This window comes from Rhipicephalus sanguineus, chromosome 7 (assembly GCF_013339695.2).
Source record: "Rhipicephalus sanguineus isolate Rsan-2018 chromosome 7, BIME_Rsan_1.4, whole genome shotgun sequence".
In the NCBI taxonomy this organism is placed as follows: Eukaryota; Metazoa; Arthropoda; class Arachnida; order Ixodida; family Ixodidae; genus Rhipicephalus; species Rhipicephalus sanguineus.
This window is the reverse complement of record NC_051182.1, coordinates 148,687,433-148,711,390: the sequence shown is the minus strand read 5'-3', so window position 1 is coordinate 148,711,390 and position 23,958 is coordinate 148,687,433. Positions and strand designations below refer to the sequence as shown.

The 23,958-nt window shown below is 46.4% G+C and overlaps 1 protein-coding gene across 1 annotated transcript; it reads right to left on the bottom strand.

Annotated features, from left to right (window-relative positions):
• Positions 1-10,372: 10,372 nt before the first annotated feature.
• Positions 10,373-21,932, bottom strand: LOC125759158 (uncharacterized). Its single transcript, XM_049417549.1, has 5 exons — positions 21,696-21,932; positions 20,508-20,735; positions 17,718-17,945; positions 14,511-14,756; positions 10,373-10,792 (listed from the first exon to the last, which is right to left on the bottom strand). The coding sequence occupies exons 1-5, from the start codon at positions 21,930-21,932 to the stop codon at positions 10,373-10,375; spliced, it is 1,359 nt and encodes a 452-aa protein (XP_049273506.1).
• Between the last annotated feature and the right edge of the window lie 2,026 nt (positions 21,933-23,958).

Genomic DNA, 23,958 nt, shown 5'->3' with positions numbered 1-23,958 from the left:
AAGTATCGGTTCGACGTATGTCGGGCAGCGGTCGAGCAGGTACGCGCCGTGGACGTCCTTCTCCTTCAGGCACAAGCCACCGTCCGTGTCTAGGCCGAACAAGCAGCCAAACATTTCCCGAGGCTCACCGCGAAACAGCGCGTTCCTGGAACAAACAACAGTGGTCGTACTAGTGCTACTACAGGTACTGTAAAGCATGCACCACTGCACACGTTATAATATTGCCACGCACTGGTGACGGTAGAGGTCGACAAAGAAGAAGTTGGTGGCTGCTGTGGCCGAAAAGTAAACTGTCGTTCGCTCCGAGTGGACTGTTTGTCGTTTCCTCTCGCGACAATATTTCGAAGGAGAAGTAAGCCTCACAAGAGCAAGTTAAACGTCGAAAAGGAAAGCAACCTCGCGGACAGTCCGCAGGTATTATACCCCGGTCACACTGGCAAGTTTAGTGTCATTTTGAGCGAGTGCGCTTGCGCCACCAGAATGTCACTTTGGTGGTGAGAAGGGGAAGTGTACTTTGGAAGTGATGGTAATGGCGATAGGTACTTAGGCACCACAACAGATTTTTGTTATTTCAGGCAATGTTTCTTAAGTAATAATGTGTTACATCTATAAGCAGTCCTTAAAATAGAAATAACGTACAAACGCGGCGGCTGCGGCCATTTCACCGCGTGTGCTGGGCATTCCCCTGGTGGTCGTGGCTGTAAACTAACTGAGAGCGAGAATAGCAGTGTAGCTTTTTGCGGTATAGTATGTTTTAATGCATCAGAATATTCGTAATAGCGAAAACGATAGTTTAAAAAATGCTTTGAACTCGGCTCCGGAAAATACCTTATTTATTCTCGAGCTACTGCTACCGAGGCTAGACACTCCGTCGCAGCGAAGTGAGTTTGGCGAACGCACTCGTCGGCAAGTGCACTTCTCAGCGAGTGTCCCTAAGCGTTCCTGTGTGACAGCGTGTGAATGAAGTGCACTCCCTCAAAGTGCACTTAGGTTGCCCCGTGTGACAGGGGTATTAGAGACAAGCAAAAGAAGATAGATAGATAGATAGATAGATAGATAGATAGATAGATAGATAGATAGATAGATAGATAGATAGATAGATAGATAGATAGATAGATAGATAGATAGATAGATAGATAGATAGATAGATAGATAGATAGATAGATAGATAGATAGATAGATAGATAGATAGACAGACAGACAGACAGACAGACAGACAGACAGACAGACAGACAGACAGACAGACAGACAGACAGACAGACAGACAGACAGACAGACAGACAGACAGACAGACAGACAGACAGACAGATAGATAGATAGATAGATAGATAGATAGATAGATAGATAGATAGATAGATAGATAGATAGATAGATAGATAGATAGATAGATAGATAGATAGATAGATAGATAGATAGATAGATAGATAGATAGATAGATAGATAGATAGATAGATAGATAGATAGATAGATAGATAGATAGATAGATAGATAGATAGATAGATAGATAGATAGATAGATAGATAGATAGATAGTAGGGGTGTGCGAATAGTGGATTTCAGAACCGAATCGAATACGAATCGAATAGTGATGAAACCGAATCGAATACGAATACGAATCGAATATTATTCGAATAGTTTTCGAATAGTAAGGCAGCAATTTTGAATGGAAAGGAATAGATAAACTTTATTCAGGTTTTGAAAATCACCCTAGAATTGCAAGTTCTATTTAAAACGAGATTCACAAACGTTAACAAGGCACATGACAATTCTAGTTAACCAACAAAAACACCACAATTACGTATATTGAGGTAATTTTGTATACAGCAGTGATAATAAAATTACACGGAGCAACATGCAAGGGCTTATATTTTCAAAACACGAAACAAAATAACTTCAAGTAGGCCACCTACATAATGCAAACTACTCACATGATAAATAACACGGGCTATGTGTGGATTTTCTACGAACTTCGGTATTGCGAAATCTGCCTTGTGCTAAATTTACTTACACAAACTCGTGCTGGTCAAGCTGAAAGCGTCACAAAGCAATTCTGTTTCTCAGAGCGCTTTAGGACAATATCGGTAGTTCCCGTGCAAGAACACAAGTTCCTCAACGTGTTTCGAACTCAGCGACTCTCTTCTGCTGGTAACTGTATTAGAGCAGGCTGAGAAAAGCCTCTCACTAGGCACTTGGGTTGCAGGAATACCAAGATAGCGCTTTGCTGCCGTCACCAGATTTTTGTACTTTGCCTTACCTACGTTCTGCCACCATTGAAAAGGGTTGTCTTGACGTGGCAGCAGCGGAGCTTCGAGATAACCTGACAATTCCTGCATTAATAGATCAGCACCCTCTTTTTGTCCTGCAGCCAAGCTACTGAAAATTTTCCACAATGGAGAACACTCACTGGCTTGTCCACTTTGGTTGGCACTACAGTCTGCAGGCATCTCCACGTCTGCTGAACGGCCAGACATTTCTTTGAGCCCTGAATGCACCAAAGCTCGCACTTCCACTTTTTCTTCGTCACCGTAGCATACATCTTTGAAACGTGGATCAAGCAATGTGGCAAGACAATTGGGCGCAGTAGTGCTTACAGCCGGAAACCTAGCGTTTATCGATTTCAGAAGGTTCTGCGCAAAGTCGTACTCATCACAGTCGCTTGTTTTGTCGCAAAGCAACAGCTTCATGCAGTGAACGAGGGGCACGACCAAAGATAGCGTCGGATAAGACTCGGCACACGCAGCTGTTGTAGCCTCTTCCACTGGCTGAAGAACTGTCACAAAGGCCGACACTTGACGCCACTCTCCATTTGTCAAGTTTTCAACCGAATCATTTTCGCTCAGGTCGATCGTCACGGCAGTCTTCAGCTTGAGCAGACGAGCTAGCATCGCAAATTCGCTGTTCCATCGCGTTGGAACATCTTGGACGAGCTCAAGTGGAGGGTCAACGGAAAGCTGCTTTTGTATTTCCTGCAGTCTTGCCCTCGCAGTGCTGCTCCGCTTGTAGTAGCCGACGATGGTCCGCGCTTTGGCACACATGTTGGCGAAGCCAATAGTTTTTTTATTGGCATCTTGAACACAAAGTTGTAGAGTATGTGCGAAGCATGAAATGCGAACCCACGGAGCCTGCTGAATAGCGGAAACAAAATTTCTCGCGTTGTCAGTGACAACAAAACATGGAAGGTTGTCACTGATACCCCAGTCCATGAAAATTCCTTGAAGCAGGGAACGCAAGTTGCTTGCTGTGTGGCTCTCACGGAGTGACCGGCACGCAAGCACGAAGTTATGTGGCTCAAATTTCTCGCTAAGTACATGACAAGTCACAGCTACAAAACTGTCCCCGGCGCGTGATGTCCACCCATCCGTCGTAATTGCAATGGATGCCGCGCAAGTCTTCAAGATGCTTTGCAACTTCTCGTGCACGGCATGTTTTGTTGCAGAGTACAATTCTGGCACGACACTCCGGGAAAACGTTGTGCGGCTAGGAACTGTGAAATTCGGAACTGCGCACTTCATGAGTGCAATAAAGCCTCGTTCTTCCACTATTGAAAAACTGTGCAGACCAGACGCAATAAATGAACCAATTTTCATGGTGAGCTCCCGGGAGCGGGTACTGTTGGCGCTTAGCTGCGGAAGAAAACCTGTGCATAGACTCGTCGTTTGCCTACTACCGGCATTTTTTGATGCCGGCGTCGTTGTGGTGGCTGCGATGCGACTGCTATACTCTTTGTGGGCAGCTGGATGGCGCTTCAGGTGGTTTATCAACGGCGTGGTAGTGTTGGTCGGTGTCTTCAAAACGCAGCCACAAGTGCGACACTTTGACGATCCAGTCCCAGTTCGGTCAAAAAAGCTCCACACTGAACTTCGTTGCTTCCTCGGGGTCGTCTCATGTTCGCTACTCATGGTGCGCCACGGTACGAAGCAGCAACTTGAACGCAATTAGCGAGCGTTGTCCGCCGAAAACAACACAAATGAGCAATGGCGCTTCGCTTTACGGTGAAAAAGAGAGTATAGCAAGTATAGCAAGTATAGCGCGAAAGCGCTCTAACAAGAACACGTGAGAGATGACTGCGATGTATGGCTAAGAGCACGGCAAACACAACCACCGCTCTTATGATGATGATGATATGATGATAGCGGATTTATGACTCTTTCGCTTCTACGCTTTGGCGGCACTACGGTCCCTAGACCGTAGCGGCACTAGAATGTTAAGCAAAAGCGGCTCCATCTGGTGATCAATATGACGCCGATAGTCTCGTAAAAACTACAGCTGCATGCATCTTAGCGAATTAAACAAGAAAAATCACGTCTCGATGTTTCATCGTTTCGTTCCTTTGGTGTTTTGTCGTAGGCGCTGATTACTCGAAAATTATTCGAAAACTATTCGAAAACTATTCGAAAATTATTCGGTATTTCGAATATGCACTATTCGACTCGAGTGCCGAATCGAATAGAACAGTATTCGATTCGTTATTCGCAATTTTCGAATATTCGCACACCCCTAATAGATAGATAGATAGATAGATAGATAGATAGATAGATAGATAGATAGATAGATAGATAGATAGATAGATAGATAGATAGATAGATAGATAGATAGATAGATAGATAGATAGATAGATAGATAGATAGATAGATAGATAGATAGATAGATAGATAGATAGATAGATAGATAGATAGATAGATAGATAGATAGATAGATAGATAGATAGATAGATAGATAGATAGATAGATAGATAGATAGATAGATAGATAGATAGATAGATAGATAGATAGATAGATAGATAGATAGATAGATAGATAGATAGATAGATAGATAGATAGATAGATAGATAGATAGATAGATAGATAGATAGATAGATAGATAGTGCAACACAATACTGATTTTCATCTTACTCATCACCTCATCCCATTTTTTTTAACATATTCAATTTTGCATATATTATTGTCAGCGACATCTATAAATCTCTATGCTGAATATTTTATTTAACTGTTGTAATACTACGGTTCTTTTTTTAAGGATTATTTGACTATGTGCATTATGTAATGCTCAAACTTCCTAGCGACAATTCTACTCTAGCCCCTTACTAAATTCCCCATGGGAACTAGCAAGATACGTTCAATGAAATAAATAAAAGATGCGTACTTTGTGATGGAGAAGCGTCGTCCGCCCACGTTCAGCGCTACATGCTCCGAGTCGAGACGTGGCACAGACGGCGTCGGTTGTGTTATGGTATGAGGAGCTAAATGTACAAAAACAGAGAGGGAGAGAGAAATGTAAACGTCATTCCAGTTGCGGCTTCATTCCTCCGAATAGCCTACCCGAATCCAGGAGGCACTGCAAAACCCCGTGAGGTGCAGAAAACCTCCAATGCCTGCGATCCCGGAGGCAGTGCAAAATTACGTACGCTGCAGAAGGCTTTCGGAGGCGATCAATACGATCGACTGGGATAAAAAGAAGCAGACGGCTTACGCTTTCGAGTCGTCTTAGGCGAATGCATAAGAAAAATTGTGTTTTTTTTTTTCATACACGCGTTTATCTTAGGGTACCACGGCGATGGCTGCGAGAGAAGCTTTTTTTTTTCTTCGGTTATAAACCACATTAAAGTTCTTTGGCCCCGCAAAGTCCAATCTGCCAGCCTAATTGTTGTGTCGTGCGACCCCTGGTGCCATGCTGAGACACCAGTGCTGTTGTGCTTTCTATTCATGCTACTGGGGGGAGCTGGGTCTCTGCCATGCCTCTGTGCTACCACCAATCCGGCGTGGTCATGCCGGTCATGTGACCCGTGCCTCGCTGACCAATAGCCTTTCTTTTCTCTCCTTAAAACCGCCTGCAATAAACGCGGGAGAGCAGTCTCCCGTCAGTCTCGCCGAAGCTTGGTCTCTGCGTCGTCACTCCGCGCGCCCTCCCGTCGTTCGGCCTCTCCGTCGGCCCGCCGCGGGTTACGCCGCGCTCCTGCCCTACACAACACTAATGCTATAAATGCATACCTCTCTCATTTCACGCTAAACTGACGCTGGCTTTTTAAAGCACGCATCGTCTCGGTGACCTCGATGACTAGCTCCTGCCTTGCGTTCGTTATCGAATTGACCCTGAGACGTGCCTGACTTACGCGTGACGATGTAGGATGGCTCGGGTGACGCAGAAGACCAAGACGCATCGTCGACAAACACGCCTCCTGGCCCGTAGTACGTTGCCGAGTCCGTGATGCCTGACGTCGTCTTAACGCGCACTGGATTTGCACTCGAACGACTGCGCCAACACACAAGAAAATGCATGATCCCTTCATTGAATTCTTGAGGACTCGGAGAACAGGAAACCACTCCTGACCTTTAAAGAAATTTTACTCTATTTTCGAGAGGGTAATATCCTCTACCCGGGCCCTTCTAAGGGTCTGACTGGAGCAGATGAGCGAACTTTCCGCATGCTACAGATGAATACCCTGCTCTGCCCCGCACTAATTAGTTTTTGGGACCCTACCTTCAACGGGATGCGAGCGCACTGTGGGGAGACATCAGACGTCTTTAACGTGGTGTGGGCATGCACCCGAAACCCTTCTCTTCCACAGAAAGCTTTCCGCGATGGCTCTGGACTGGAAGTCCAACGAGCCCTAGTCCAAAGGACGAGAGGGGCAGCTGAGTCTTGCGGTATCCCGGACTGAGGACACTGACCTTTAGGAGCCACCAACATCTCTCCCCAAAACCTCTCTTTATTTGAAGTAAAGTTTTTTTCTTCATCCTCTCCAGATTTTACTACACTCTTTCCCCACTGAGTCTCAAGGCTGCATTGACTCGGGCGACTGATAAGTTTCGCGACTGGCGACCGAAGTGTTATTCACTGCGACGGATTTTTCGCACTGGTGAACGCGACCTTCCCCTCGTAGCACATTCGATCGTCTCTGTTTTGGGTCCGTTTCGTTGCGAGCAGAATTTCTATGCCATTGCAAAATGACGCTTAATTCATTCCGAAGTCATGCCCCTGCGTGGTTGATTGGTTCAGTAGTTGTGCGACTCTATTGTCGGATACAAGTGAAGAAGTCCGGAGAAGCCCCGCCCTGATGACCAAAGCGCGGCATCTGATCGCCTCCGGGACTAAAGAAGTAGTCTCGCTCATGCACTCAGGAATGTTCTCCAAAGGCGAGGTCACCGGCCGTCTCGCTCATGACGTCAGTCTGGAATGCACGCCTGTTAATGCAGGATTGTGTGCATCTGCTTTTAAGGAAGAAATGCCCCCGACTTCAAAAGTTATAGCCGACTATAAATTGCTAAATACTGAATAGTCTGAAGTGAGAATGCGGCCTACGGGACATGTCGTCGACGCAGCCGTCGCTTCATCGGTGACGACGCCATGGGAGGGGCGTCGGATGGCGGCTGTCTTGCAGCAGGCGTTGCCTGGACCACGTACAGCTCGGCTGGGCGGGAGCCACGAACCGGTCTGCTGTTTGGTTGGTCTTCAAACGGGTGGGGTCGCACTTGCGCGGCAGCACGACTCAGGCAAGCCCACCTGGACCACGCAGTCGTCTAGCGAAAGAAGCAAGGCCGAGCTGGTGGCCTCTCAGCTGGTGATCGGAGAACACTGCTTCTTTGGCTTGTCGACGTGGGGCGCAGATGTAGTTCCTCTGGGCCGAATGCCCAGGGAGGAAGCTTGGCCCTCGTATGTCCGAACCTCGCGCACGGCCCCAAGCCACGAGTGATGACAATGATGATGCTCCTGAGATGGTTCGCACCTACCCAATCAAAGGGATAGGTCAAGGGTCCGGTGTATCGATGATTCGCCCCCCCCCCTTTTATTTTCAGTACAATATTTCTGATAAAAATCTTTTTATTAAACAACACGACAAATTATTCTCTTTTCTATATCTTAAATATTTTTTTCTAAGCTACGCGATTCTTGGCCAAACCCCCAGGTGTGAGCCAAACCTTTAGCATCTGCAAAGTCCTAACATATGATCAAATTCTACTGCAGGTGGCGGCGGGAATCAGAAGAGTGCTTCTTAGCGAATCCCAATTTTAGACTACTAAATAAACAACTTTTAGTAGAGCTTTAAGGCAAACAAAGAAACAAACCATCAATACATTACACCATCTCCCAATAAAGGGAACCATGTGGGGATGCGAAGCAGCGCATGGGTCGACTTAAAGTTCCGTTCATCACGGGCACCATGGCCGATGTTAACGCGTCCTTGCACGTGGAGCACACCATGAATTAACTGTAGTTGCTGTTGCTGTTGCTCGTCACGAACTCTTGTTGGAGCACGCCACGCGGGTTCATCGAGCGTCTGCAGAATCTCGTTCCCCGACGCCATCACGTGATTGCTGAGAGAGTGTAAGGGGGAGAGGCCACAGCGCTTTACGCAGCCTCTTACACAGGCCCGAACGCTCTAGCGCTTGCCAGCACACATGGTTTCGTCTGCGTTACGCCAAGCTAGGAAGACTTCTCCTCGGCGCCAGCGCGCGCTCAGGTGGCTATGCTAGGTGGTATAAAGCGGACGGTCGTCAAGGGACGGACACAGCCCCGAGCAAAAGCTGCTTCGCATCTAAAAAATTATACTGACAGAAGGCAATAAGCTAACACGTATTTGAGACATATGTATCTATTAGATCGATTTGACTCATGTATTTCTCTAAAGCACTGCATACATTCGCTTACGAGTGTCCCAGCACAGAAGCCCCATATTACAACAATGCAGTTGAAGTGACTGCCAGGACATGTTGCTTCAGTATAATTTCAATGGGTCTTGTCCTGATGGTGGAAAAACGTCGGCAGTCCAGCAAGATGTGTTCAATTGTTTCTGCCTCATTGCAAAGCGAACCGGCACCGGCGCCATTCGCAATCGTTCTATTCTTCCCTACCGCACGGTACGCACTGATGTCTACCCGATTCTTGGCCAATCCCACTAACTGGCCAGGGCCAGTTAGTGGAGTTAGCATCATAATCGTGAATATCACGCGCTCATAATTTACTCCCACTTCACCACCAAATGGCGCACTGTGTGTGCATTTGTTTTAACGCGATAGCGTCGAGCACGTGTCGCAAAAATTCTGGTGTCGGAGTCGCTGCCGGCGTGATTGGTTGAGCGTAAAATTTTCTGCACAGGAAGTGCTGGAAGAATGTGTGACCACTACCGTAACGTTAAAAAAGGAGTTTCTCTTGTCCCTTAATATCCGTGACTGTGACTTGATGTTGCGCTGGCAGAGCACCTCTTCACAGCGGCAGAACGTCACGTGGGCATATAGTTTCCTACAATACTTACTAGAGGTCACTCTGGCGCTAGTTTCTATGGGAGCTGCAATGCATGGCGCTTCAGCCAGCATAGGTTGGTTGGTTGATCTTCAGCTACTTGGCGCAACCCACCGCAGGGACCGGCCATGAAACGGGTGGTACCTTACATAGGAATGATGGGTAGTACACGTATTTTTCTAAACTTCGTTCTTTCGGCTCCGTTTGGCTCCGCGTGTCGCCTGCATCCGCTTTGTCGCAAGACGAAGTTCAGCAAAAGGGGCAAGACCTCTCTGTCCCGACGTGGGAGTGGCCCGCTGCGCGCTAATCCGTCTACTACCTAACATTCCCATGATGGCTGAACGATCGCAGCGCCAGAGTCCCCTATAGTTAATTTTAGGAGGCTCTATGCACGTGGGAAACCGGAATAAATGCAGGCCAAATGCACTGTAGCGATAAGGAATATGTGAAGCTATCGTGCCTGTTCCGCCGCTGCGGCTCGTCATCGAATCCTCTATTGTGGCCCAAACTGGTGCGACGCAGCATTTAACATAGTCTACGCTTCGAAGTCGCGGTACGAAATAAGGCAGTCACTAGCGGAGCATGAAAGAGTTGCACTAGGAAGGAAATGAAGTAAATCCAGTACCACCGAACATTTTGGTGGCTTGTGCCTAATAAAAATTGTGTTCAACATCTTTTGCATCAACTATCACAATTGTAGCAAAATGTACACAAAATGCGACATCCGAGCGCGATATGATGTGTACCTGTCGGTGGATTCACCATAATTAGGAATGAACAATTTACAGAATTGTGCACAGGCAGCACATTTTCCCTTTGGTCTTACCGTTCTACCAAAGTGAAAACAAGCATAACCGAGTGTTTACAGAAATACCAGTAATTAATCATCGCCCAATGCCATCACCCAATGTAACCTGAATGTCATCCCAATGTCAGACCCCGATATCACCTTCCAAAATTCGTGAGAAACAGTATCATACCTCTCTAAACTCCATCGTAGATTTCGCTGTATGTATAAAACTTTAATCATTGTTTGGAGCGAAATTCAGGAAATAATCCCACATCAAATATGACTGTGGTGTGGCGATGACTTCGAGCAGTGTTCGAGAGCATTTGTTTTTTTTTCCCCGAATTAGTCACTTCCGTTGCGTCGAAGATTCTGGTTCGTTGGCTTTGTGGTCGGCGGCGTCCGGCGTTTTTGTGCTCGACTTGCCGACACCGCTGTGTACGTCCGATTTCGCGATGACGTCGTCGCCGGCGGTGGTGCTGCCGTCAGCTAGCGATTTCTTCTTGGACTTCCTGCGATGGCGATGCGCATGCGCAGACTTGGACGTGGGCTCGCGCGACAGCAGCGCGCTGTCGTCGGCGTGGGAGTGGTCCGCACTACTGGCGTGCCTTCTGTTGGACGTGTCTCCGCCAGGCGGCGATACCGGGCTCGCTTTATCCTCGAATCTGCCGCTGACGCCGGACGTCGTGGTTGGGCCGTCGCTTGGAGACGCGACGCCGGCCACAGTCGATGGCTGGCTCGGCTTGGCGTCGTCTTTGCCTTCCGGTGGCTTGGGGAATGGGAGAGAAAAGAATGCAGTCATTCATTGAATGTGTTTCAATTATGGATAACATCGTAGTCAGTCTACGCGGACAGCTTAGAAGGTGGCATCAAGCCCCAGTACTCCGACAAATGGAACGCGCCTGGGTGATGTCGGTGCGACATAACGCCACCTCTCGTCGAGAAGAGAAAGCTAAGAGAAACAAACATAATTTTTATTTAAGTTCTTGCGCTTTCAAATCTATCAGAAATCAAACGTAGCTAACATTGAGCGCCTGAAAGGACGTCTTCTGGTGTGCAGATGATCACACCGGCGAGATTTGAGCATTAGCCGGCATCAAATTAGCCGGCATCGTATTTGTCTCCAATGCCGTCTCCTCGAAGCTGTCTATTTTGGCGGCTGCGTGAGAACTGGAGCGGGACTTAAGATGGCCGCTGTCCACTTAGCTGTCTGTTTAGCCATTTACGGTTAGTATTTCACACACCCGGTATAAAAAAATTGAGTAACCATACTTTGCTCTTTTTGAAACACCACTATATATATTGGAAGCTATAAAGATTTCTTGGAATTTTTTCATTCATCTTGTCTATCGTTGGATGAGTACACCTCGTATGCCAATACACTTTACACTAGTGTCCGCCAGGATTGATAAGTGGTTGCACTACTTGGCTTCTGACCCGAAGGTCGTGGGTTCGATCCCAGCCGCGGCGGTCGCATTTCGGTGGAGGCGCAAAGGTAGCTAGATGCCTGCGTGCTGTGGGATGTCGGTGACGGTAAAGAACACCAGATGGTCGAAATTTCAGAAGCCCTCCACCACAGCCTGCCTCAATCTGTTGTGACTTTGGGACGTAAAACCCCAGATATTATTATCTTTTAATTAGACGTTTTCAAAGCCAGAACATAAAGTCTTTACGCACACTGACATTTTTAAGCACTGTTATGATAATATTGCTGTATTCTTGTCATTCTTGCGAACTGCCTATTTGTTTGAACTTTATGAAAACGTGCACAACTCATGCAATAGCCCTGCTTAGGGCTGCAGTATTTGAAAATAAAAAATAAGCACACACACGGTATTGCTTGAGCCAATGTTTCCACAAGTAGTCCTGCCTTGTTTCAGGCAGCGACCCAGTTCCTGCCTTGAAGACAAGGCCACTTGCCGAAACGTTTACCGCAGCGACCGTTTACTGCAGCGTTTAATGCAGCGTTTACTTCAAGCTTCCGTCGTCCCCAGAACTTCTGTCTTATGTACATATTTGAACACGACCTCTAGGGTATCGCCAGAGCAGAGAAAGAGGAATGGGAGGGGGGGGGGGTGCTGTGCATTTGGCGTTTTAACTTGCCCATCCCCACTCCCGGACAGCAAGAAAGCCTATCCTATATCTTCTGGGACACCCTGGCCAGTGATGGGCCTTTGTCATTGTAGCTGCGCTGAATTCTACGTCCTGTTAGATGACATCATAGGCGTGTGCACGGTAAGGGGGGAGGTGGTGGTCGCTCCCTCCTAGTCTTCTAAAGGGGGGCACCGATTCTGCCCTATGCCTTACACAGTGGGAGCTATCGTCAGTTTTAATGCGCAGAGTTATGGCTACGCATGTATTTTCACAATAATGGCGACCAAGGAACCTTGATGTTGCATTCAAAGAAATGTTTACTTCCCACCTCTACCCCGGAACGCCAGCGACCAATGGCAGGTCTTTGTGAGAACCACATTATCGGCTTGTGTTCATTGTTGCTTTCGTTGCAGAGATCGTTTCAGTGGTTGTTTTTTTTTTGGGAGGGGGGAAAGGGGGTTTCGACAAACTGGAGAGGGGGCCACTGCAGTGAAACTTAGCGCACCCTAATGGATAACCCTCCGCACGCCTATAGATATGTGGTGAAGCACATATGATATGTGCCACACCACATATAGATGATATGTGGTGTGATATGCAAATATTCTTTTCTCAGTGTTTCAGTTGTGGTCTACAGCTATATGGTGGTTCGGCTTCCCCTCAGAAGTATGACAAATTTATGTAGTTTTTCTGACCGGTGGCTTCCTCAGAAAAGCACAACTTTACTAACGTCGTCATCTTGTTCGGCGTCCTGGATGACTCATATACCCATAGGTCTCCTGTGTCATTTTGAACATTATTATACCCACGCTCAAATCATGAAATCATGAATAGTAGTCTACCACTATCTCTCAAGAGGAAGGTATATAACAGCTGCATCTTACCGGTACTTACCTACGGAGCAGAAACCTGGAGACTTACAAAGAGGGTTCAACTTAAATTGAGGACGACGCAGAGAGCGATGGAAAGGAAAATGATAGGTGTAACCTTAAGAGACAGGAAGAGAGCAGAGTGGGTCAGGGAACAAACGGGGGTTAAGGATATCATAGTTGAAATTAAGAAGAAGAAATGGATATGGGCCGGCCACGTAGCACGTCGGCAGGATAACCGGTGGTCATTAAGGGTAACTGACTGGATTCCAAGAGAGGGCAAACGCGTGAGGGGAAGACAGAAAATTAGGTGGGTAGATGAGATTAAGAAGTTTGCAGGTATAACGTGGCAACAGAAAGCACAGGACCGGGTTGATTGGCGGAACATGGGAGAGGCCTTTGCCCTGCAGTGGGCGTAGACAGGCTGATGATGATGATGATGATGATACCCACGCTGACTTATTTTGATGTGATCCATCCTCTCCTCAGTTTTCTATTCACTTGCTTTAGTGTACTTACGTATTTTAGTAGGGTGAAAGTTTGGGCTAGTTAGTGCAGCATTATTATCGAGGGCGGTCAAGCGCTAAACGGACGACGTCCACGTCGTCCACGACGTCAACGTTGTCCACGTCGTCAGTTCAGCGATGTGACAAGACTTGCCGTTTGTCCGCCCTTGTCCACGTGGTCCATTTAGCGCTTCTACCCCCTCCATAATAATCCATAATTTTGTCTGCATTTCGATATCTTTCTGTTGGATAATCATCATGAGCAGCTTGACTAGGTCTACTGCAGGGAAAAAGCATGCAGTCCGTGGTTTATGGATACGTGGTTCAAATCCCGCTGCCGTGCTATTCCCCACCAGCTTAACATGAAAGGCAAAATCAGCGTGTTGTTGGAATTGCACAAAGTAAGCCTGGAAACAGCCTCGCACAGGTGACCACAGCCAGTAGTGCACTCTCTCACCAGACAAGGAATGGCCACCCTGATGCAGCACATTGGCGCTAATTCCCCCATGAATACAACGATTAACCCTCGGCGCTCAGTACCAAGTTGCTACGAAGAAATTGGCCATAGCAATTTAATGTTGGACTTTTTTCTAAAGCAAGCATTGTACTTTCTAACAACCTAATACGTACCTGTATATTTCTACTAATGTATTACAATATTCGTCTTCACACTTCTTGTGCCACTCGCACAGTGCTCATATCTACGTCAAGTTATCTGGTATATATAATGCCAATGCTGCCCACTGCCGAGATAGACAATGCTTAGTGTAGCTGCATTTGAGCAGCTTTTTTCCGCCACACCCTCTCTCTTCATGATATGAATAATTTTTGATTGATTGATTGATTGATTGATTGGTTGGTTTATTGATTCCCTGTTGATTCACCGAATAAGTGATTGAATTTTCGATTATGTGATGAGCTGATTCAGTTGATTGATTGATTGATTGATTGATTGATTGATTGATTGATTGATTGATTGATTGATTGATTGATTGATTGATTGATTGATACTGCTCACCTTTTCCGACCCAACTGTCTTCACCTTTTGCACGTCCTTCGGTTTGTCCGTGGAAGTCGCCGCTAACGACGCCGCTCTCGCCGGCATTTGCTCCCCAGGAACCGCCGCATTCGTTTGCGCCTTGGCGTCGGTTGCCGCGATGCCGCCATCTTTGACAGGTGAAACCAATTTCGGAGGCTGAGCTTTGCTTCCCTGCACAGTGATCTCCGAGGCTGCGCCACACGGGCTGTCTTCTTTCGGAGGAGCCTGTGAAAGGTTAGGTGAGAGAGCATGAAATGTTTGCCATCCTCAATGCGTAAGGTTGGCTGAGTTTTGACTATTGTTCTCTTATCTTGACTAATGTCGGCTAACTGTTGGCTACTATTGGCTTAATATTTGGTACTGCTAGCTAGTGTTACTGGCACACGACACGAGCAGCTGTCGCTTGGCACACACGACGTGTTTTGCCCTCGGGAAATTCCCCCCAGTTTCGACATATGGTGAAATGGGTATATAGGGGAAAAAATAGTTTTGCCGCAAAAGTGAAGCAACAAATTCGATAGCAAGAAGTTGCAACGTTATGCGAAGCAAGGCTAGCAGCTCGCACCTTCAGAAACACAGCCGCTGCAGCGAACGAAGTGATCTTCATGCTGCCTATGGTTTCAATGCAACTGTCGTGTTACATCACAACACGTACAAAGCTATGAGCCGTCTGCCGATCCCCTCTAAAGATAAACGTGGGATCACGCCCTGTCGATCGAAGTACGCATTTCCTGCCAGAGGCACGCAGCACTCCCCTCCTCATCTGGCTCCTTTTTCCACGCGCCTTTCGTGTGACGAAAGATGGCCAGCGCGTTTCCTCTCTGCGCGAGCAGCGGTCGTCGGCAGCCCCCGCAAGTTCTCACTCGTACATAGAACATACGATGCTCGGGATGATGTTATTGGTTTAGACTTTACACAGAACATCACGGCGACGGTGACGTCGATGCTAACGGCAAAAATGCGCCTGCAGTGGCCATATAATTCATATCGCAAGAAAATGAAGTAAGGCGGCAAAGTGGGTGATTTGGTGATGGTTCATACTTCAATGTAACAATGTGTACGTGAGCCAAGCCGAAAACTCTGCCAGCCAAGCTTTAGTTGACTTGTTTGACGAGGACTATGCTTTTCTGGGACAGGTCTTTTTATGATGTGAGACCTTACGTAGACGAGACAGCAAGGGCAATGCATGTGAAGTGTACATGCGTGTTGCTTATATTTATGTGTAAGGTTGGTTAAACCGTTTAGTTGGTAGTCAGCGCATCAAGGACGGATTCCAGACAGAACAGAAAAGGACGTCCTTTTCTGCTTTGTTTCGAATCCTTCCTCTATGGTACGAGTCTTTTTTGCATTTCAGTAATGATGTGTCAAATAGCCCAATAAGTCTCACTAAGCTTATATGCGCCTAGTTAATCCAAGGTTAAATATAGCCAAGCCTAATTAAGCCTAGCTAAGCATGGTAACAGCAAATTAGCGAAGCATAATTAGGCTAATGAACGAAACCCTAATTAACTCTAGTAAAGCCCACTTGAACTCTTCGTGTGGCTAGTGAGGTCGAGCTCGGCAAATCTTACCGAGCCAAGTCTAATTAAGACTAATTAGTGATAATTAGATCTTCGCCTCATTCGTCTTAATCTATTGTTGCTAAGAAGTGCTAATAAATTAATTCATTATTTATAGGAGCCGTGACACCCATTTTTTGATAAAACTTTATGTGATGTGGTTTAATCGTTGTGCACTCACAAACAAGCTGGCGAAACCCTAACACATTTCGCAGAACACCTAATTTATAAATGAATATTTTTATAAACACGCGAGCGGCCTGAAATCAGGCCAACACTGGTACACTCAGTCCGTGACGTAACAAACTGCGTGCCGTGCGAGCGCCTGAATTCCGGCCAATGATTTTGTTGCGTGCCCTGCTGCGCGTGCAATCGAGCTATTTTAGATTTGTTCAGCTTAGCATTAAAATTGAATGACTTTCTTCTGCTGAAACTGTGACAGAAGACACGTGACGTCACACAACCCATGGCAAAATGGCGGTCACCAGCGGTGGGTGGGGTTTATAATCGGTGACTTCTAGGGCTGATTTCGCACTGAAGTATTATTTCACTGTCTATCCTTCATATATAGATAGGCATAATAGACTAGTTGCTTTTATTTTTCGTTCAAAACCATTATTTCTTGAGTGACCGTGCCTTGGCCCCTTTATTAAAATAAATATAGAAAAATATGTCAATAAATGTTAATAATTGTGCTAAGTGTAGTACCTGTGTGCAATCGTGGGCTTACCAAGCCGTCGACAACACTGGCGTAACAGGTTTTTGGTACGATTGCCCTCAGTGACCTTCATTGTGCCTTTACGGCGATGATGTGAATATCATACCTTTTCGTCATTATTCCTCCGGGGTCGAGCAATGCTTCAATAAGCTTGCTGAATATAGAAAAATAAATGTTTATTGGACTGCAATAAAAGCGGAGCCAACACTGGAACCACAGACGTTAATAATGACGGCTGATGTAGGAGTACTAATGTTTATTGCTTTCTTGTAAAATAGATAGCCACCACCACAACCACAGTTCACCAATATACGCTTCATAGGCTGTTTTCCACCAGTTTAGCTCGTGGCTCTGTGGTATGTTGGGCTTTTGGTTCGATTAATCCTAATTTTCATTCTTTCCATTCATCGGCGCTGCCAATGTCGGTTACTCGATTTAAGTTACCTGTTCGTTCTCGCTGTTTAAGATAAAAACCAATCACCATTCAGCTTGACCAAGCTCATAGTTGGCTTTATTAAGGCGACTTACTCTGAAGCCTAAGCCCATATATGCCAAGTAGCTTAATTGAGCTACTTAGGCTGATTAGCCTACTTAAGCCAATTAAGCTACGGGAACCGTGTTCATTCGGTGCTGCTACGCGATGTCCTAATCGATGCCCAGTCAATACCTTTCGATAAGCTAGTGGCCAAAACATGGTTCACGAGAGATCACGTGAGCACTTCGCGCAACCGTGTGTCGATTCACATAACAACAGACCTAGCAACACTTGGCAAAACCTAAAAAAACCTAGTCAAGCCAGGAGCAGCTACGTGCCCACCTGTGAACCAGCACTGTGATAGTGCATGCCGCGCTAATTTTTGTTTTGGTGCGCTGATACAGTGGAGTTTGAAAGGGAGGTACATCTCTTACCTGGGCAACCTCGGTATTGGTGGACGGGGCTTCCAGGATGTTCGTCGTATGCTCCTTGACGGCGGGGCCCGCGGCCACCGACATCCTGCACGCGGCGTTCGCCAAGCGGCGTCCGGGAGACAATGAGCCATCTGGCGCAGGTCGGCGGTCCGCTGGCGCAGCGTCCGCCGCTCTTGGTTCAGTGTTGTCGCACGGTAGATCCTCCGTCTCGTCTGCGACTGCTTTAGCCTGCAAGAGTCCAGTGAACTTACCTTAAAAGGACACTAACGAGAAAACCGGATGTTCCTCATTTTAGTACATTACTCTTTCACAATACGAAGATCAGCGCGCTTGCCGTGAAAATACACGTGGTAAGCGAGAAAACGCGATAAAATATAAGTGCTAGTGCCGATGGCACTTCATATTCCCGCACCAATCACCGTGACGTCATAGATTTTGGCGGCTTTTACTAGGGCGTATGTAGTTCCTAATCGTTAAAGGGACTGTCTACCGTCCTTCATCTCTTTTCTGTTTTGTACCGCAATAGAAAGCGTGCCGTCTGAAGCGTTCAACCTTGCAGCGGTTTTTCTGGAAAGTGAGTAGAAGTGTTTAAAACAGAATTTTTTAATCAGCCTTCGGTCTTCTTCCATTGGCGTGAACCATGCCCACAACACTGGTTGGTGGACGTGATGACGATTCTAGTGCCGGTAAAAATTAAAACCGAAAGCACATGAGATTTCTGTAGTATTACTTTATTTTCGCTTAACACTAATGTAATGAATGTAACAGTCGTTTTGAGCGCGTCAGCGGTTAAATGAAGCCTTATTATATGATTACAGAACACTTGTTTTGCTGTAATCGCAGTCTATGCGTTTATTTTAGCACTGCTGCCACAATCCAAGCCAAGTCGATTCATCAAAAAGAGAAGCTAAATGCGCGCCTTCACAGCGCAGCACATGTGAGGCATTCTAACAATACAGCGGCACAGTACGACAAGAGCGGAGAGCCGCATGGCATAGCGCATGAACTGACGCAGACGAAATCGATAACGGCGCCGCAAGCAGCGCCACCAGCCTCCTTTTTGGATGCGTGAGATAAAAAGCAAAATATTACTTTCTGACGCAACCGAAAGCTGCCTCAAGTGCGTCAAATACAATCTCAAGTTATACATGTTTGTTTTTAAGCAAAATGAGTCTACCTGCGAGGATTTCTTGTCCTACGAGTAGATTGACCACACCGCTGCGGGGTGACGCTCGTCATTCGTCATTCTTTCACGATTTTTAACATCAAATTAAATATATAATTCCTTTTTTATGGCGCAAAAGCGTGCTCGTTGCCGCAGATGTGACGAACGATGTTCTCATTTTCGTCACAATCAGAAAAATTTTTCCCAATGGTAGACAGTCCCTTTAAGCGTGTTGTCCTCGCAGGGGGCCAGAGACTGAACATGCCAAGTTTCATGAAATTTCGTTGAGTCAATGCCGCCAAAATTCTAAGTATGCACTTCGAGAGCCGTCAAGTCGCGTGCAGAGATTTCAGCGCGAAATTTAAAAACCAAAACTTTGACCTTGATTTTCTCCTCTATTATTAAGGCTACGATGATGAAATTAACGACATTGATATTTTCAGAGTAATCTTTAATAATCCCAACCAATTCGCTGTTTCTCTTTAGCGTCCCTTAAAGGGGTATTAACACCAGTTTTCGGAGCTGAGTCGACACTGCCTAAGAAATCTCCTGTATACAGAGATGACCTTGTGCAAGTGTGGAGCTCAGTAAATGATGATAATATATTTTATTTTCATTATAAAGTGGATTTTGTTGTGGCCCACGAACTGACATCGCTACTATTTCTATTTCGCTGCTATTGCTAGATTCGAAAAGGAGCCAGAACTCAAGCTAAGAGTAGCCATGTACTCAAGCCATTTAATCTTATCGCTAAGTTTGTAGTCAAGTGATAGAAAAGAAGAATGATGAAAATAGGTATTATTCTACATTTAATATTATCATTTTGAATCAGCAGTAAAATAGGAATAGGAGGCCAGTTTTTTTATCCGCTTGCTTCGGCTTCAAGCCGTAAGCAAGTTGTAAATCGATGAACAAATTATAAGTTTCATGCACCGGCATATAGTCGATGTAGACTAGATTGTGAGGGACAGAGTGACATTGGAACTTTCTGGCCACCCACTCAGTAGGAAAAATAGACGCAGAAGCAAGCATTGCTTGAAGTCGCGGACCGAAAATGACTATTACCATAATGCCTCTGAAGCTTCAGGTAGTGCTATCTCGTTGAAGATTACCATCCAGCTCTATATTTATTGCGGTTTTCTTCAACGTCACACGAGAACATGCGCTGTGCATCAGCATTAGGAACTGGCTCGTAGCGTCAGCATCGATGGCAGGCAGCATGGACAGCGTGCCAACCACGCGTCTACCAACATGCGCTCAACTTCGTCAGTTTCATCTTTGCAAAAAGGCGCACTTAAATTTCATCTTATGCTGCAAGGTATATAGTATAGCTTACCTAATTGTAATTTCAATTAAATTTATGCGACCACCGAATCCTTTACGAATCCCTCAGAGTGAGTGCAAGTCAGATTTACTAGGCAAACCTGAACAAGGACTCGTTCTCAGATAGCCGCACAGTGGCACATACACGTTAAGATGATGATAGTTTTCTGCGATCTACTCACAAGGAAGGATTTGCAAAACAGATGCGCTGTTAAAACAAAGGCTGTGTCAGTATTCAAAACGGAGGGTTGAAAACAGAGGTGGCCATTATTCAAACAGCGGTCAGCGTCAGTATCACTCACGTGAACCGCTTCGCTACCGGACGATAGGGCCTCCAGCATGTTGGCCGTCTCCTTCTTGACGGCGCGGCTCACGGCTACCGAAGCCTTGCGTGCTGCGTTGGTCAGGCGACGTGTGGGAGACATGGAGGGCTTCGCTGATCGCTCGACGGACGTCGTGCCACCGTGAGGTCTGTCCGCACTCGCCTCCGCCGTCGGGTCCAACGTCTTCGGCTCTGAGGTTAACTGGGTCTGTTTAGCGGTTACTGTTATCCACCCCACATTTAGCCCAGACCCAATATGGGGTATCGGCGTAGCAATGGGTGGTAAAAGCCAATATACTGGGCACACCAGCTAACTTCAGCATGACTTTAACATTATTTCATCGCATTTTATGCCGACGCGACCAAATGCATCTTGCTCCCTTACTGCATGGAATAAGCCGCACCATATTGTCACGTGCTACAGAAGACTTTATAACTAGCAAATACTGCACCAGCGGAGAGACGCGCACAATACTGGGAAGATGGCTGCCAAAACAACAACAACTCCAAGCGAGAGCGCGCACCGTCCCAGAACATCTTCTTCCATTCTTGTGGATTGCTGGCTCGTGCTCGCCGTACCTGGTGAGCAGGTGGCGATATCTTGTGTTATCCTTAACTGCAAATTAGGCAATATTAGTTAACCAACTTCTGAAGCAACGAAGCTGGCGAAAAAAAATTACAGTTGGAAAATTGTATAGATCGTATTGCAAAACATCCGATTGAACACTTTTCATATGGAATTTTCTGCCCTGATTCGTGCCTTTAGAAGTTGGTTAATTATTATTGCCTGATTAGGTAATTAGGCAGAACAACTAGGTGTGACTTACTCCATGCAGTAGTACGAATATACATCTGCTCGCCTCGTCATCGACTGGGTCGGCAAAGAGTGCTCCGAGAGCGCTCCTTGCCACGTGAGGCCATGCGTTCAAATCCAGGCAACAATGAAATGTGGCAATGTCAAATGACAAGTGACTGAATTTCCATATCACAAACGGCTGGCAGCCGACAAACCCATGATCGGGAGAGCATCTGTTAGCGGGAAAGGGGCGCACAAAGTACACACATGACGGGCGCACCTTCGAAGACCGCAATTCGCACCAGCGTATTTCGCGTACAACGCCGTCTCCGAAATCTGTAACTCATAACGAGCTTCGCTTGCAAATCTGACCTGCGTAACCGTCGTGCCGTCTCCCACCATCCTCTTCAGCTGGTGCTGCTGGGAAGCCTCCTGAGTGACCACGCCGGCTGGTGCCTCGAGGACAGCGCCGGACGGTGCCTTCTCGTCGGAAGGCATGTCCGGGCAGTACTTGCGAATGAGCGCCCAGAGCACCGCAAACACCACGATGGCGCACAGCAGGATCAAGCCCATGAAGAGCATCTCGTTCATCTGGTCCGTGCCTGCCATGGCTGTCGGGATGGTGGACCTGGACACTTCAGAGTTTGCGTAGGGCACGTAGGAACCGCCTAGCTACGCTTACTGCCGTTCTGATCCCAGGAGATAATCGCGAACGACAAGAACCTCGAGCCGCATGCAGCATCCGCCATTTTCTTCTTCATCTTCTTCGCGAGTATTCGCAGGATTAGTAGTAGTAGAGTAGACCCTAGAAGCTGTGGCTGATACCCACACTGGGGGATTGGCCAAGAACCGGTTAGTTTAAAGACAAATTTGAAATTGAAGTTCAAACTTTGTTTAATTAATACGGAAGAAGTATAAATGAATTAGAATTAAGATTCTAATAATAATATAGAATAGAATTGAAGCAATAAAACCCAGAATCTGGAAACGAGAAAAGAAAATAGAAATAAAAGTTTGGAAAAGTACATTTTATAACCTAAATCTTTATGAACCTTTAAGAAGCTCCTGCAATGCATCAGCAATCATCCCGTCACTGTAGCCAAGAGAAAAAGCCCCGAAAGACAACACATTTTCTTCATTTCATTCTAATCTAAGCAGACGGAAAATGACACCTAAGGTATTTTTGTGCAAGGTAGAGCACCTCTTGCAGGAAATGAGCTAGTCCTGCGTTGTCTCACGTATTCCGCAAAAAGAACAATCAGGCAAAGCTGCCAGACCTGCTCTGTGTAAATAAAAGTTTAGATAGGGAGTCTGACAACATTCTAAAAAGACAGGGCGTGCAAACACGGACACGAGCAAGAAGTCAGGACACCACAAACGCCGACTAACAACTGCATAGATGCACAACGGCGGAAAAGAAAGAAGGCACGAAAACTTATCTGCGCATGCCCAACTAGCTCAGCTCTCTGTTATTCTAAGTCTGACAACGTAGTCTTGTGACCGCGACTTCTATTGCTCGTGATTAACGTATTTTACTATTCCACTCATGATATAATCGCAGGATTAGCCTTTGGGATGGCTGTGCGTATTTTTTTCTCCCTTCGTGAATCCAACAACCGGAGGTTCGCTGAGAAGCCGGCGGCTAATGTGAAGTTTTAAGTAAGGAGAAGACAGGGACGACCAGCGAGAACGCTTGTGACCGTTGCACCTTCGAGGGCCGTATTTCTCTAAGATCGCGGACACCGGCCTTTTCGGGTGCGATGCCGAAATCTGCAAGCTCTACAAACATCGCTTAAAATTCTCCTGTTACGATTTACTGTGCTGCCCCCTGCCGTTTTGGTAGGGGCAGAGACAACCGGTATTGCCAGAAGGAAAGCCTCCGAGATGAAGATACGTTTCGCGGCTTTTCCGCTAGGGGATGGGCGCATGTGCCGTGGCATCGTAAAAAAAGGCGGATTTAGGAGCCATTGCACTCTGTGAAGGTGTATGAACAGTGAAGCTGTTTACAACACCGCGCAGAGATGATACAGAATCTCGAACCGTAGCCAGTCACACACCCGGCAAGTAAATCCAAAATGTCTGTCCAGAAATTCCTTTTTGAGTTCAGAGTCTGCTCGTTTGAAGTTTTCCACTTGAGCAGCGTACGCCTTTTTGCCGTGACATGCGTCGTGTTAACTGGCTTGCCATATGAGGTTTGCGTTTCTTGCACCACCTTGAGGAGCCGTTCCAGCAGCATGCGCCTTTTTGCCGCGTTCTCCGTTTCGCGAAAGGCATCGTCTTGTCTGGCTTGCCGCATGCGTTTGAAGTGGCGAGTAGTGGCGTTTGCCCGGCGTGTGTGGCGCACACGTTGGTGTTTGCCACCCGTGTGTTTCCTTATTCACCAGTGTTAAGTAGTGGAGTTTGCACACTTTGTGGCCCATACCTGCGCAAGAGGTTTTCGCATACACCCTGACACTGCCTAGCCATATAATAATAATAATAATAATAATAATAATAATAATAATAATAATAATAATAATAATAATAATAATAATAATAATAATAATAATAATAATAATATTTGGGGTTTAACATCCCAAAATGCTAGCCATATACAGGTGTAAAAGTGTTCTGCTTGTACTTCGTTCAATAAGAC